We start from the raw sequence: 16254 nt of genomic DNA on the forward strand, positions 1-16254 counted from the left end.
CCTGAAACTGTGGACTTAGTGATCCAGGACCAAATTAATTAAAACCAGTCCAATGAAAGTCCAATTTTAATCAGTCATCCAAATATATTATTATATTACAGCACTATGGAGAGATATACTGTGGTTGAGATAATTGTGACTATTAATTTTCAGCCTTGTTGCTGAAGAACGTTCCTCTGGAAATGATTACAAATACGTAGGAAAGCATTATTTGAAAGACGATTACTTTTATTTAACACCAGAGTGAAAGGCAAAGGAATTTATGATGTTTGTAACTGTTTGATGTTATTTCTTGTAAAATGAGTTAGTTTCCATAAACATGCACAAAACACATTCACATACCAATGTCAAAGAATTATTGCAAATCTGGCTTGGTTTTTCTTTTTAGACAAAACATAACAGGAAAATAGTGTGATGAAGATCTGAGTGGCAAGAACTTGTCAATTTTAGTTTTTCTTCTTAAATATCTGATGGCACACCTGATCTTCACATGTCAGTTCCTACAGTATTAAAACAATTAGTAAGTATATGGTGGTACAAGTTTACTTTTCATACATGCCAGATGTCACCAGAAATTACTACAACTGAGCCACTGCATTAACAAGAATAGTGTAGTATAGGTAACCAGTAAGCAGGCATGCACCACATGTCACAGTAATTAGATTGTGACACTTGAATTGAGCTCTGAGAAGAATAAACATGAAAAATACATAAAAATTGTTCTTTAATGCAAGGCTTTTTCATGCTCTGTTTTTAAAACAATATACTGTAATAGTTTAAAATTCACGTTACCTCATAATTCATGGGAAGCAATGAAACAAGGAAATAATAAAAAAAAGAAAGGTGCTTTAAAAGGATGAGGACATTTGCTTCAGAGATGTGCCCAGCCATTTTTCAGGGGCCAGAACAATACACCATTTTTGCCCAGTGTTGGAGCTGACCTCTTGCAGGTTGGCACACCTGCACATGGCTATGCGGTCAGTTTGATTAGCCTTCTGGTTCGCCAGCATCTCTGTGCCAAGTAAGACTTTGAGGTGAGCTGAGGCTGGATTTCTGGCCAGCAATTGGCCAAACCCGCAATAGAGTTTCTGAAGACTGTTGTAAGAATCTACTTGGTCTCTCTGTTTCCACCAGTCTTAGCCTGAATCCTGGAGCCAGCATGTAAAACTTTTGTTAGGTCAGTTTTTGAGTATGTGTTAAAAGAGAGTTGAAAAAGTGTGCTGGGCAGTCAGCTTTTAGTTAGGTGGCAGAGAGCGTTTTTTAAGTCATTGCTTTGACCTTTCGAGCATAGAGACTTGAGGCAATGTGGTTGGCCATAGCAACTCTCTGAAGGGTAAGCTTGTGAAGGAGTAGGCATCTAGATGCAAATCATGAGATAGAAAAAACGAGTTCCCTCCATAATCTTTCTGCACCCACCTATTGCACCATCCAACATTATCATGCCCATTTCTGTGTTGATTTCCCATTATCATTATGTATCTATTTTTTTAAAATTTTTCTGGACTTCACTGACTGCTTATTTCCTGCACAGGCTTTTCTGGTCTCTCTTGGACTCACCTCGTTTATCTTTGGGTCCAGCTTACTAACTCAGATGTATGAATGTTTTGTCTTTTTTATGGTACTAGCACAAAATAATTGCAGTGTAGGTTGTTTACAGGATCCTCTTGAGTATCCAGAGGTTTTTGATCTGTATTACAGCATACTATGCTAAAATGTCATAGTGCTTCTTTCAGAACAAAAAATAATATTTTTCTTGCAATCTTTCCCGTACTATTTTTTTTTTCTACCACTGATTATATGAGAATGAGATCATGTTAGAGGCACAATGTAACAAGAGGGTTAATAGCTGGAGGGCAGTGGACTGGAGCAAAAAAAACACTGCAGCGTTATGACTTAATTGGGAGCGGGTGGAAAGAAATTCAGCGTTCCTGAGTTGTAGCAGAAGGGGGATTTCCTCAGAGTTCAGAGATCAGAGCTGTCTAAATGAAGACCATTCTAACTAGAATAAGTTACAAAACCTTTGAAATGAAAGAAGTGTGCTTTGTTGCAGTCTCAGTAATGTGCCATGTATCTGTACAGCAGCCCTTACCAGGTGCAGTAGGTCTCCTTCAATCCAGTGCTTCCAGCCTCTGTTTTTCTTTTCACCTTTCTGAACACATACCAGTTTGTCACCATCCCAGGTCACTATTGTCTGCATGAATCAGATAATTAACTCAGGTATGTTAATGAGAAGTTTATGAATACATGAAAATAAGCTCAATCAAACATTGAGAAGACACAATTACAGTTGCTTCCTACCATTCCCTATCTTCCTCCTAAAACCACCCAGATCACCCATTGAACCAAAGCCCAAATGCCTTCAAGATGACATTTTGATGTGAAGCTTTTACAGTGGTTTGTTGTCATTTCCATGTATTTCTTCACATACACGAATATTAAGTGTTCATACTAGCTAGTGAATTGCTGAATGAAACAACAGATACTTGTTCAATGTATGCAAATTTTTATTTTTCTTTTCTTGCTGTTTAAAGCCATTAATGAAAATATTATAAGGTTTCATGAGTGAAGACCTGGGGGCTTATACCAGCTAGTGCCATGGTAACACCTTTTCTACCTCTGCATAAAATAACAAGAGGAAGTGTACGTTAATACTATCCCATACAATAAATTTATTTATTTAATAGCATCTTTCATGCACTTTCACAAAAGGTCTTTAAAGAGATAATGGTTGTAAGCTGGACAACGTGCTCTAGCTGACCCTTCTTGAGCAGAGGGGTTGGATTAGATGATCTCAAGAGGTCTCTTGCATCCTCAACCATTTCAAGATTTGATGTGATTCAGTGTCTGTCTCTAATAAACAGGGTATTGGGTATGCTGATTCTTGTCCATGAGCAGGATGACCATACCTGTAAGGAAAAGTTCTCTTTGCAGGCTAAATTATCTGCTCAGATACGCTGGAGTAAATTCAAAACAATTTTGTTTGAATTGTTCTAGATTTCAACCATTGTACTTTAGGGAGACATTTAACCATGTATCATAGGCAAATCCTCATCAGAGACCAGTTACAGTCAGTGGAAGTTCAGTTATTAAAAAGCTCCAAGAGTATTGGGACCTTAATTCATTTTCTAGTTCAGCACTGGATGATTTATTTCTCTTACGAGGGAGCTTTCTATTAACAACGAGACGAAACTCATTCCATTTCAGTTAACTTCTTTCTTATTTACAGAATTTTTAAGCTACATGCTCTTTAAATTATCCATACTATCTTTACATTTAAAGGTTGCCTAGTAGTTTTATTACCTTCATCTAGCTTCAATGTGTTCGAGGCATTGTTTCATTAATAAAATAACCAGAAAATTCTTTTAGAGCAGTCCAGAGAATAATGGCATGACATGCTTCCTTCTTCTTTCTCCTCTTGTTAGAAACAAATAATATAATTTGTTTAGAAAAAAATATTAGGCAAAAGTGATTAAACCAGGTAGGGTTATAATTGTACAAGCTGTGTTTCCTTCCTTCCTTCCAAATAATTGATAATGAAGAGGAGACTGCAAATAAAGTGATTTTGCACAGAAAGTCGGCGGCTCTGATAGTGGTGAAGAGCACTGGAGGAGGATTAGTCTATGGATTTAAGGAGTGAGGCAATGAGTCCTTAGATCCTTAGTAATGCCTTCAACTGATCTAAAGAGATGTGGGAACAATGTTTTAACACATAAACTCTGTCACAAGAACATGTCCCACCCAGTGCTCACTGGAGAAAATTATAGGAAGAAAATTTAGAGAGAGATATTCAGGATACTGGAAAAAAATGGGTCTTATTTGATGGGTTGCAGTGCTGTGAATGAGAAATAATTTGAAAGAAGTCATAGGAATCACACTGTACAAAGTTAGCTTGAGAATGAAAAGTGATCCATAGAAAATACACAATGTCTTCTGTTAAATTTGTGCCACTCCAGTGAAAGATGATGTGAGTACAAATGTAAACATGTCCTTTATGCTGCCAATTTCCTGTGACAATTGCCAAAACAGAACAGGTCTTGTTGACAGTGAGCTTTAATCTCAGTTTCTCAGAGTTTGGCAACAAGTTCTCAAACCTTGTTTATTGAGAAGATGCTGATGGAAAAGGCAGTGTATGCCTTGATAAGAGCAAGAGAGCTGATTGCTGAGTGGCAGAATAAAACTGTGGCAATAGGTGGAAGAGTTGATATGGGTAGATGCAGAGAATGATGACAAAGACAGGCAGGTGGTGCAAGATTAGCAAGACTCTGAAGGGGACAGTCAATAGAAATTTAAGATCTACTGGCCTTTCTACCTTTGAAAACCTTGCTTGAGTATTTTAGGGGTAAGAAGAGAATAAAGCAGAAGCAGTATTGATACAGAAACATGAAGCTGAATTCAGTAAGTGAATTTAATTGGTGCTCGTATGTGTTCTTCCTCACTGACTTCCCTGGTACAGTCTCTTTTGAATGCCTCAAGGAGCAGACTTATTGGTTGACTCTGTCTGTTGTAGGCGGTAGGGCATGGGCTAACACACAATGTGGTCCTTGATCCAAACATTACTTGTCCACATATCTCAGTGAAAGGTGTCTGAACGTATGCCCATAGATTCCTAGGGGAATTCGAAGCTCAGGTTACTCCTAGAATCCTAAAGACATTAAAGCAATCACTGCTGGGCCTCCTTGCCTGTCTACCACTGCCAGTTGGCCTGCCACCTGTATCAGCAGTAGCTTTGGCTCATATTTTTTTCTTGTCCCCTCCTGTAAGGTTAATAGCTGAGTGCAGGTTTGTTTTTAACACTGTCCGACTGTTGTAGTGTCCAACAGAGGTGGAGCAGGCTCGGGCTGGAAATACAGTGTGAGCCTAGCCATTCAGAACTGAAAATTCAGACTAACACAGAGGAAGTCCTGAATTCGAAGGCGTGAATTTACGGTTTGGTTAAGGAAGATACATAGGTAAAAATACAGTTTTTCTACTTTCTAAATACATAAAGGTGTATCATAGAAAAGCCGGAAAAATCCCCTACTAGAAAAACATGTAATTATTGATTGCCCTCACGTATCTGAGAAACCACTCTGATTTGCATTTATAATAAATGCTTGCAGCAGGAAAGAAAACTGTCTCAGGATGCAAATTATTTCTGCTTTATAAAAATCCTCTGATGTCTCTAAAATATTGGGTTTTCTTTTTTTATTTATTCAGCTGATTTTTGGTACTGCTCACTCCTGATGCTGACTGTAATGTAAACAGATATTAGGTACCAAATTTTTACCTTTACCACTCGGTTATCCAGTCCTTTGGTATGTTCTTCAAACTCCACTCCTACAGTGTAATTCAGTTCATAGCTTCTGAAAGTACTGAGTGTTTTTGTTTTAAAATTATCTCCGTCTTGAATAATCTCCTTTGTTTGTTTCAAGTGTTTTGCAATCTTACGAGTCGCAAAATCAATATCTGCCAAAAAACAGAAATGAGAGTATCACAATGAAAATTCCAGTATTTGTTACCAAAAATAAAGAACCACAGCACTTATATTTACACATCACAAAAATAACATTTTATGTGGAACATAGTTCCACAAATGATGCTTTTACTTGCAACATTTTTCAGAGAAAAAGATCATTTCAAAGAAAAATAATCTCGTGTTTGCAAGCAGACTTTCTATTTGAGGATCTTCCACTGATTAGGAATGTATTTATTAAGAGGATATCTGTGGGAATGTTTTGAGCAGAGCTACAACATACAACCAGTAATGAATAGATTCTGGCATGTTAAATCCCCCAGATCTCCAGGTTTTTTGGAGAACATGAAACAACAGGGGCTATTAAGACTGACATTGCCTTTGTGGCCTCATTCACACGTGAAGCTGTGGGATGCCAGGACTGCTATTATCATCTTATGCCTGGGAGCAATTCCCATTTCTAAGCATGCAGTGTAAATCATGTAGCTCTTGGACATATGAGGGTACTGGTATGTGTCCTGCAGGGTTACAAACGTTGGCTGCCCGTAAAAGAAGGATCTCAGAATAATATTCCTTTTCAGAAAATAAGCATGTTACAATAAGTGTGTAATCAATGGGATTTCGACGTGTTACTTTTATGATGTACCTATAACTTGTGGGATTATACAGCAGGTGAATTAATTAATTTAAAAATAATTAGATTTATACTCATGAATAAAAAAGAAACAATCAAATAAAAGCCTGACTTACCCAGTATTGTTAGACAGCAGACACAGAAATAGTTTAGATGTGACAGGAAAACAAATTCAAAGTTGAAAGTTGAAAAAGTATCAAACTACAGCATTTAACAGTTGCTGTTTAATATTCTGTCAATGTTTTACGCAGTACTGATCTCCTTAACATCCTTATTTTGTTCATGATGAAGACTAACATTATAATGTAAACAACTGCTTGCAACTGAATGCATTTAAAGTCGCCAAAAGGAGAATATATATTACCATGATGACAGTTTGCCCCAAACAGTCCACCTAATGCCAGCTGCATTACCATCTGCAATAAATATTTCTGACCAGCTGGTAGTGAATCTTATTATGGTGCTGTATGCAAATGAAATAATCTCACATGCTTCTGCAAGAGATTGAAAAATGGTTTGGTTTGTTAGCCATCCTTTAGTGGTTTCACATGCAGTTTAATCATTGTCAGCTCAGCAATGCCACATACTAATGGAACCCTTTTTCTTTTGGTAGATTCATTATACTACTTGTGAAGTGCTAATCGAGTTGAGTGAGAGGATTGGCTTGAAAAAAATTGTGACTTTTTAACGTGGAGAATAATGTTCTTGTTCAGTATTTATATTCAAGACTTTGTGGGTATATTTTATCTGCTGTGGTGGATTAAAGGTATCTCTGGGTCTGATTTATAGCTAGGTAACATAAAATTTAGTTCCCTCTGAGGAAAAAAAAAGTCTAGACTTCTAAAGAAATGCTATTTCTGACTAATATATTAGTCTTGTAGCTCCTGGAGAAAAATCAAGGGAGGTTTTATTAAAGCATGGTTTTCATAACTGCATTTTGAACAATACAAGCAATAAAAATGATATATTGTTCTATTATAGTAGATTAAAATACTTTGTAACATGTTTATGGTAAAATCAAAGTTTCTGGCTTAAAGGGCAAAACTATTCTTTAATTAAAGTGTAAAAATGCATATGTATTAATTATAAGGATGGATGAATTTTAAAAAACCCAAAACCTCAGTGTGCTTTGAACCTGAGCATTTAATACTTAAAATATTAACTACACGTAAAATTCTGAGAAACAGAGCAGAAGAATATCTTTTCACCCTTTCCATGTCATTTCTTTCCGTTCTGAGAATGACATATAACCATATGCTTCTCTGCATTGGTTTTGGTGTTTTGTTTTGTTTTGTTTTTTTTCTAATTCATTGGCAGTTTTTAATTAGTATAACTTACATGTGTACACAAAAAATTGTGATGTACTTATGAAAGACCAGATACAGACAACTGGTGCAAATAGCTCCTTCATCCCAACTGATTGCTGGTATTCTCGTTTGGAAAGTAGCTTGAAAATTTTATCAGAAAGTTCAGTGAGTATTTCTTCAGTACAGTGTGCTTAGGTTAGGCAATGAATCGAAGTATTTCCCAGGAAAAATACATCTATATTGCATTTTTTATTCCGACACATTCTTCCTCTTTCTTTCTTTCAGGCTACTGAGTGAGTCAAGTTCTTTTACTCTCAGGAACTGTTACTATCTCATTTTAAGCAGGCTTCCAGTATTGAATGCCTGTAGTCCAGACCCCATTGCAGACTGAATCCGTCCATTTTTCTCCCAGTTTCCACTGGGATATATAAGATTAGAAAGAGATCAAAAATCCACTTGATTTAATAGTAACAAAGTCATAATTCATCCACTGACTGAAATGGTTCTAAGGATGCCACTGAGATGAAATGAGGAACTGCTGTAGAACAGTTGATCCTAGCCTTTATGCTACAAAAGAATGATCAAATTAGTAAATGGATTACTTATTATAAAAGGATAAGAATGTAAGGATGATAATAATAAAGTTTAGTTTAAAGCTGATATAATTAATACTTGTATTATGACAATTAGACACTAAATTCTTATTGATTTTGACCAAAAATCACAGTTTAAATTCTATAGTAGGTAAACTAAAATTCAAAGAAATGCATGTTATCAGCAGCTGCTATCCTTTTTCCTCACATTTTTCCTGAATTTTAAGACAAACACAAGTGAAATATTATAGCTCAATTGAAATAAACAATACAAGAATCTCATCCAATGATATCCTGGAAGGGAAGCAAGGAACAATAATGAGATGGCCAATACAGCCAAATGAAACGATATCACCAGAATTACAAATCCTTTTGGAAAGGAAATACGCACATCGCAAGTGTTTAATTTGCATCCTAAAAAATAAACAAAGAAAAAGATCTAAATTTAAAGGAGATCTTTATCAATATAATTATGAAAAGAGAGTTATCAAACACAATTAATTTTATTGCTACAAAGCAAGGCTAGAGCTAGAGCAGGATGACCATCATGACTGGTGGTTAGAGTAACATCCCACAAAAGTAGGTCAGATCTTGGAGCAAGAAGCTGAGACTGGAGTGAAGCAGAGCCAAAGCAGAGACAATTGGGCTATTGGCAAGAATAGTAGGTAAGACCAGAAGCTAAGGGCTGAGACAGCGAGAGAAGCGTGAGGGAGACGAAGACAGCCTGGAATAGTCAATTTTAAATATCATCCAGACCAACAGGCCCCATGGCTCACTTGCAGTTGGCATATTTAATGCCGAAATCGTATTTTGGTTGCATCTAAACTAGCAATTATTCTTTATGCATAACTGTCAAATCTCAGCACTCAAATTACTTCAGTTAGTGTGTATCTTTCTCCTGAAATTCATGATATTGGCTTAACCATTCTTATTTTTAAAAAGTGATTTTTTTTTGTACCTCACAGGTATATGTGTATAGTGTTTACAGACTTCCCTAAAGTTATTGAGCTTTTCTCCATAAATGCAAAGGCTAAAAACTGTGAATAGTGAAACTTGCCTTTCTCTCTTAAAAGAGTTGAAGATTGAAGGAAATTATAACTATTTTTATTTGTTGTTGAATTATGATAAGAGTTTATTTTCACGTGTTTATGTATATTTCTTGTCTTTCTATCTGAACAGATAAATAAATTAGTGTTAAGATTCTTTGATGAGAGAAGAACTAGTAGAAAATCAGTTAAAGCATCAAATTTTTTATCTCAGTTAAGGATTTTGTGGTAGTTATCGTCAAGTCAGTCACTAGTGTAGGCATTGAGAATTACTTGAAAATTGTTAGATTTAATTACGTGATTACCTTCCATGTGTTAGATTCTTCTTCCTAAGAAATACGTTTTCTTAGCTTGTGGAAGATGGCTATACAGGGTACTCATTGATTTTGAACCACTGAATTGGTTTTAGTAACCTACATCTTTACAAGTAGATATTCTGGAATCTGAGTAAACAAGTTCTCCATTAACTTGACTCAACACCTTTTGAACAAAGCACAAGAAGCCAAAAGCCTGATCTCGACTTCTGATGAAAAGTGCAACGTACTTTGACCTTGATGTTTATCAGCATCTCTCTTACAGTGGTGTCAGCTACTGTAGAAAGGCAGAGAAATAAGAAGAGCAAATGCTGTACAGAAGATAGAAATCAATGACCACTAGCTAGAAAACAATGGGACATTCGGGGAATGAGAAGTGCATAGACCCAGTTGGGCCCCTGAGGGCTATCGATTGTAGGCATAAAAAATAAAATACAGGTTTGATTTTTGCCACATGCTAATTTATGATTCAAAGCCAGACTGACTCCTCCAGTGGTTAAATTAGCCAACTCTAGACTACTTTTTTATAGACATCATGTTTGTTAAGGAAACGATGGTCCTTTAACCCCTTCATCTGTCATGTAGTAGAGCTGGGAGAAGATTCCCAAGGATTACACTTCTTATGCATGTATAAATCTAACTCCTGTATTTGTAGCGGTTTTCAGAATGCAGCTATATTACTGCAGGAGTGGAAAGGTGTTAACTGTTCTTTCAATGCCCGTGCAGACTATAATGAAGAAATCCTTGAGAAATGATGTCTTCTATTATTTCCGCTTTTCAGCAAATTAAAGATCTAGATCTCTGCTAACCTAAGTAGAGAAAGGATTTCCTGCACACTAGTTGCATAATCATAATGACCTGGAGCAAAAAGTTTATGCCTTTCCGAGAATAAAAATGCTTGAAAGGCAATTTATATTGAAAATAATAGGTGCAGCAAAAGAAGGCATTTCTCTCAAAATTGTCTCACAGTCATTAGAAAAATGGAGTCTGTCAGTGTGGGGAAAAATAAATCTACAAACAACAAAAACTTGATCTTGGTACGAACTGACAAGGATATTGCTTGCATTCAGATAACAGTGTTTTGGAATTCTAGCATCTACAAAGAGTATGCTTAATATCCTATACAATGGATGCACAAACTGGAGCTATTAGGCTCTAATGACAAAGCAGCTAGCAAAGTAATAAATGAAAGTCACCGGAAGAGCAGAACGTATCTTTTTGCATGTACACATACATTGTTGTCATCAATGACAGTCACAGCCAAGTGAAATTAAGCTTTGTTAACCATGTACACATTTGTTTAAGAACTCCTGTGACATAAGTATCCTTGCTGTGTAAGGATGACTCCCACAAAAATTGTCAGAAATATCTGCCTATTTATCTTTAAATGCTTTTAAAGGCTTCTATCACCTTTACCATGCAACTGGTACGTACAATTTCTACTAGTTCAAAGCACTAATTAAGTACTAAACACTACTTGTTGCTTTAGTGATATAGAATATCTTATTCCTATTTAACAGAGCCACCCAGGTTGTGGCTTGACTGTTACAGTAACTATATAATACCAGGAATAAAAAAGAGCTTCTGTATCTAAAAGCTTGGGTTTTGGTTTTTTTTTTTTTTCCTATCTGTATCTGTTTTTTCATTTATCTAAATAAATATTAATATCTTTGGCTATAAGACTTCTCTTGCTTATGTACTTAGATTGTTGTAAGTACATTACGATTATTTGATTTTTAAGGTGAACCCTTGTACCACAACACACGTTACAGAAATCGTCTCATCAATTTTTAGAAGGATTTTACTTAAAATTGAAACATTTTCTCTTTGTCTCCAAATACTTAATATTTTTTCACTTACCTAAAGCAACCATGTAGCCTTCAAAGTTTTCGTTGCTCTCCATTTCCCACGTCCCATTGTAATCAGCAGGCATGGTGGCAAGAGCTTAAAACCAACTTCAGACCAAAAGGTGAGGCTGGAAGCAGAATCTGCTGAGAGAATACTTTATAAACCTTTTCATATCTTTTTTTTTATAAGGTTTATGGTTTTCTAGATAATACAGTTTAAGGGTCAGAGTGATAACCCTAGAAAACTTTGCCTTCATTAACAAAGTTCAGTTGAACAGCTGTCAGACAAGGAACGCTTTCTGAAATCTGTAGTAATATAGGATATGATTTCACAGTGACCTTTGTAAAGAACTGCTAGCTATTATGGGATACCTTTGAAATATATTGAACACAGTGACAAATTGTACAACCCACTTAAAATTTCCAAGGTGAATTTTCTTTTTCAGTTCCTTTCTGTGTGTCACATTTCCCTATGAAGAACCAGTCTTACAGACCTGACACACCCACAGCTCCCATAGAAGTCTTGAATGTGTAACAAATGTAAGGCAAGGCAGAAAAGGGAATGTTTCCGTTGAAAGTATTTTTGTTTTCTTTTGATTTACAAAATATCTTGTGGTGGGTTGACCTTGGCTAGATGCCAGGTGCCCACCAAGCTGCTCCCCTCCTCAGCAGGACACGGGAGAAGAAAATAAGGTGGAAAAAACTCATGGGTCAAGAGAAAGGCAGTTTAATAAAGCAAAAGCAAAGGCCACGTATGGAAACAAAGGAAAACAAAAGATTTATTCTCTGCTTCCTATCAGCAGGCAATGTCCAGTCACGCCCCAGGGAAGTGGTGGATTCCTCAACATTGGACGCTTTAAAGATTTAGCTAGACAAGGTGCTGGGCATCTTATCTAGACTGTGCTTTTGCCAAGAAAGGTTGGATTAGGTGATTCTTGGGGTCCTTTCCAACTTGGTATTCTATGATTCTGTGATATCTATATGCCAGTAGCTGTACTTATACCAACTGCAATTCCGTATTTTTATTTTAATTTAACATCAAGTTTAGCAAACGTAAAGTAAATGAAAATCAATCATAATTAGTATCAATCCTACCCTAAAAATGATTTTTTAATTACTCTGCAATATAGCAGTTTGTGTTAGAAAGGTATTTTTCATCCAGCAGCATTACATTGCTGTGGGGAAAAGCACATTTCAGTTGTCAAATAAACACATTCAGAATGTATCTGAATGGAGAATTTGAATGTGCAGTACAACTTTATCGGACTCTAAAGTAAGTACTAAAAGAAAATCCAAGTTAAGGTTTTGAATTCTTTGGCTTTAGTCAAGATAATTTACAGATGACTCTACAGATTTTAATTAAAGTGATCAGGAGTCCAAAACTCCCTGATTTTCTTTCTCTCATATACATTTTTTTTTAAGGGGGATATTATTAAAAATTTTACTAGAAATGTATTAAGATCAGGACTTAATGTATTATTATTATTAATAATAATAACAATAATAATGATGTATTAATATCTAGGACTTAAATGTATTAAGATCTAAGACTCCAACACAGAGAGAAGTAAATTGAAGAGTCACTGATCTTATGGTGTCTTCAGTACACTTTCACTCTGTTAAAATATAATGTAAACTTACACAAATGCTGAAGAATTATACAGGGATTAAAAAAGAAAAAAACTAAAAAAACTTGAGACTTTCAGGGAGCTGAGTTCTTAAAATGCCTTTGTGTGATACTTAAGAAGCTCATTTAAGAGAAGGAAAAGAAAAATCTTGATCTATACCTACAGGAGATAGTAAGAGAGTTTTCAATCAGACATGGTACAAAGGCTCAAGGAGCTGCAGTGACTGAGAGTTGAAGTCGGGTGAATTCCTGTGTGAATGCACACGGGAAGATATCTGCATTCTTAACTGTAGGTATAGTTTGTCCATAGACCAGTTTACTCAGGGAAATTGGTAATCACTGTTTGAAAGCTTTAAATAAGCAGAGGGTGGCTGGCTAAAACATATGCCTCATTTCAAGTGCAGTTTATTGAGCTGAACACATCTCCCTATGAATTTTCTTCCACTATAAGAATTTCTAGATGAAATGCTATGAACGATGTTATGTTGAAAGTGAAATTTGAAAATCTTTGTGCTTAAAATATTGTTCTGTAGTGATATTATGTAATACTTACACAAGAGGTTTGATTTTACATAGCTTTGTGTACTTTCTTTCTTAGCCTCCATATTGCATCAACATTATTAAATATTATCTATACATTTTGTATAGATATGTATATCCTAAAAGATTCTACAAAAACAAGAAAAAGAAAACATTATCGCTCCCAAGTCAACTACTCACAACCACTCAAAATCAGCTGTGTAAGCAACATCACTTCAGTGCACATGCATAATAATCTTTAAGTGCATTATCACATTGTTGTTCCAACTGGAATTTATTCTCTCCTCACCTAAAGAGGTGAGGTCCAATTTATAAGCAAGTGCTCAGTGTTTTACCTTACATCTCCGAATGCCTAGTGGTGGATTTATGAGGAATAAATAAGACTGAATGTCTATAGTCATCTTCTGAAGTCAGAGCATATGCTAGAAGCTCAGGGTGAGAGATTTTATATGCTCATTGATTTTAGTTCTGAAGTAGTTTGCTTTCTCTAGAACAGTCATTTTGGTAAGAGGCAGAAGTGGCTGAAACTATATCATGTGATGATCAACAATTAACGTCCATTAAGATGTAATAAAAAAATAGATGGTTCTATTGCTGTAGCTATGCAGAGTTAGGCACATTCAGAGAAAATTAATTATGAGATGAGAACATCCTTTACCTATAAGGCCATAATTAATTAACTGCATGCACTTATAATTGTGTAGGTTTTCACAGTGATGCTTTGTTTATGCCCATCCCTTATCATTATTCAAATAACTTTTCTTTTCAGTGTGTATAGTTTGTAAACTCTGTATTAGGAATTCTCTAAGCATGTGTTTATCCATTGGCCTGAAATAGCTCTTCTGAGGCTTTTCAAGTAACTAGGCAATTAGGAGGTTTACAGACACCATATTTAACCAATCAAAGAACTGGCTAAGTAGGGAATTAATAAAACATGAAATATTGACTTGACAGAGTTCTGTGATGCTTCATGAGCTTTTAAAGAGTATTGTGTTAAGGTCCACAAAGAGAATTTTTAGTTTACGAATCAATATCTTGATAGACAGGAAAACCTCTACCACATTCAAATGCCTGGCTAAATCATAGGGAGCCAAGAGACAATATAGATCCTATTAACGCAATGTTTCGTAGGGCTCTATGTGAATAATTTTAAGTCTGAAGATCACTGACCCACTGTGTCCTCAGCATTCTCTTGGGTCTGTGCCTTGCTAGTCATACTGACCTGCCCCTCATCACGTTTCAGCTTTAAAATTTTGACTTATAATCCACTTCAAATCTTAGAAATTATTCTATTTGCTCTGTGTTAATTGTTTATATATTACATACATAGAGACAAACCCTCAAAATGGCAAAACAACATTTCCTTCCTATGCTACAAGTATAAGTTTGGGGAAGTAAAGAAAAAGGTGCCCTCTCCCAGTTGTTACGATTCTTTGTTACCAGCGTCCTTTCCTCGCAAGGTCACCAGTAAAATCAGTAGGGATACCATGTATAGGATGTACTGAACCCTGAGAATGAGGAGAGGGACATGTCTTCTTTTAGGTTTTCCAATATGTATGTTAAAAACCAAAGCTCTGAGCTCATAGCTTGTGTGTCAGGTTTCAACCCAGAGATAAGTTTTATGGCTGAGTAGTAAGACCTTGGAAATAAAGCAAAGTCAGGAAAAATCACAAGACTTTCGTTAAAAGACTAAGTAACTTTTCCAGTCTTTATCTGCATGTGAACAAACAAAGATGGCTTTTCTTGCCTCTGTCCTACAAATCAATATTGATTAGTGGCAGTTTGAACCAAAACATCATAAAAAGAGCCTAGACTGAGAAGATTGAAAAGTAAGGCCCAAATTTTGTTTCTGTGACATGAGTCAGCAGACCTGCCCAGAAGAGAAATCCTACATATGTAACCGAACAAAGTTCAGCCTTCTTGCTATCTGAAAGAGCTGGTAGTGCACTCTCCTTGGGAAAGATTGTGCTGTAAAGCTCTATTAGGAGTGCTATATAAAGAACAGAGCTACTGGTCAAACAGAGTTTTTCTGTAAACTTTTGAGCATGGCGTTTTGAAGACATGGTAGCATGCTTCCCACTCTGTCCTTGCCTCACTTTCGTTTTCCTTTCAAATTATATAACATGCACATATAACACAGGAGAAAAATGCCTTGTACTCCCCCGATCAGCCCCTGCACTCCTCATGCTTGACAGCTGGGACTTTTGCCTATAGTTATTTGGTTGTTGTTTAACACACAGAAATATGGCATAAGTTGTTCTTAGCAACTGAATTCGGCTCAGACAGAAGCAGCATGGTCACAGACACCTATTATTATTTTTAACTTGTTAGCACATGTGCACTCACTAAGTTTATTTTTATTTTTAAGAAAATTAATCACTTGAAATGTATTCCATGATGGCTGCTACCGCAAAAACTGTCAGAGGTGCTATCTCACCAGGCTCGGGGCTCCGTTCAGCAAAAACAGGAGGAGGCACATCATGACAACTAAAAGTAAGTTAGTTGGAGGAAGGCAACCCGATTCTTGTCAGTATGTAAGGTGGCTTGTAGGCCTTGGGGATTCAGCTGGGTGAAGATACTCGTCAGCTACTGGACAGAGAATTTATTAAGAAGTGGCAGGAGCGGTACCAGAGATGTTTACAGCAGGAGAGGACAGAATTAGAAGGCATTATTTGCAAAATAGGCTCAGCAAACAGTATTCAATTGCCTGGTTGTTAATGGTTGCCCTCCCAATATCGAATGGCACTAAACTACCTTAGCTATTCCTAGCTTATAAGCTTTCTTGCCAGGTCAGATACAACTAAGTATAACTAAGCCTACCTCAGTGTCTTGGAGTAAATTAGAATTTTGGCTTCTGACTCTTAAGCTTGCTTGCTTGTTCAGGTCTTGACCCT

General features: G+C 36.2%; 1 protein-coding gene across 1 annotated transcript; it reads right to left on the bottom strand.

Moving 5' to 3' along the window:
* Window positions 1-446: 446 nt before the first annotated feature.
* On the bottom strand, window positions 447-11279 carry RBP2 (retinol binding protein 2). Its single transcript, XM_009982373.2, has 4 exons — window positions 11207-11279; window positions 5267-5445; window positions 2090-2191; window positions 447-500 (listed from the first exon to the last, which is right to left on the bottom strand). Exons 1-4 carry the CDS (start codon window positions 11277-11279, stop codon window positions 447-449), a joined length of 408 nt encoding a protein of 135 aa, XP_009980675.1.
* Between the last annotated feature and the right edge of the window lie 4975 nt (window positions 11280-16254).

This window comes from Tauraco erythrolophus, chromosome 11 (genome assembly GCF_009769465.1).
Source record: "Tauraco erythrolophus isolate bTauEry1 chromosome 11, bTauEry1.pri, whole genome shotgun sequence".
NCBI lineage: Eukaryota > Metazoa > Chordata > Aves > Musophagiformes > Musophagidae > Tauraco > Tauraco erythrolophus.

Excerpts from the sequence above, each read along its gene's own strand:
- RBP2 (XM_009982373.2), bottom strand. The coding sequence starts at position 11,279 with ATGCCTGCTGATTACAATGGGACGTGGGAAATGGAGAGCAACGAAAAC. Across the intron at positions 5,446-11,206 it reads AGGCTACATGGTTGCTTTAG|ATATTGATTTTGCGACTCGT; the intron begins GTAAGTGAAAAA and ends GTTTTTTGGCAG. Across the intron at positions 2,192-5,266 it reads TGGATAACCGAGTGGTAAAG|ACAATAGTGACCTGGGATGG; the intron begins GTAAAAATTTGG and ends TGATTCATGCAG.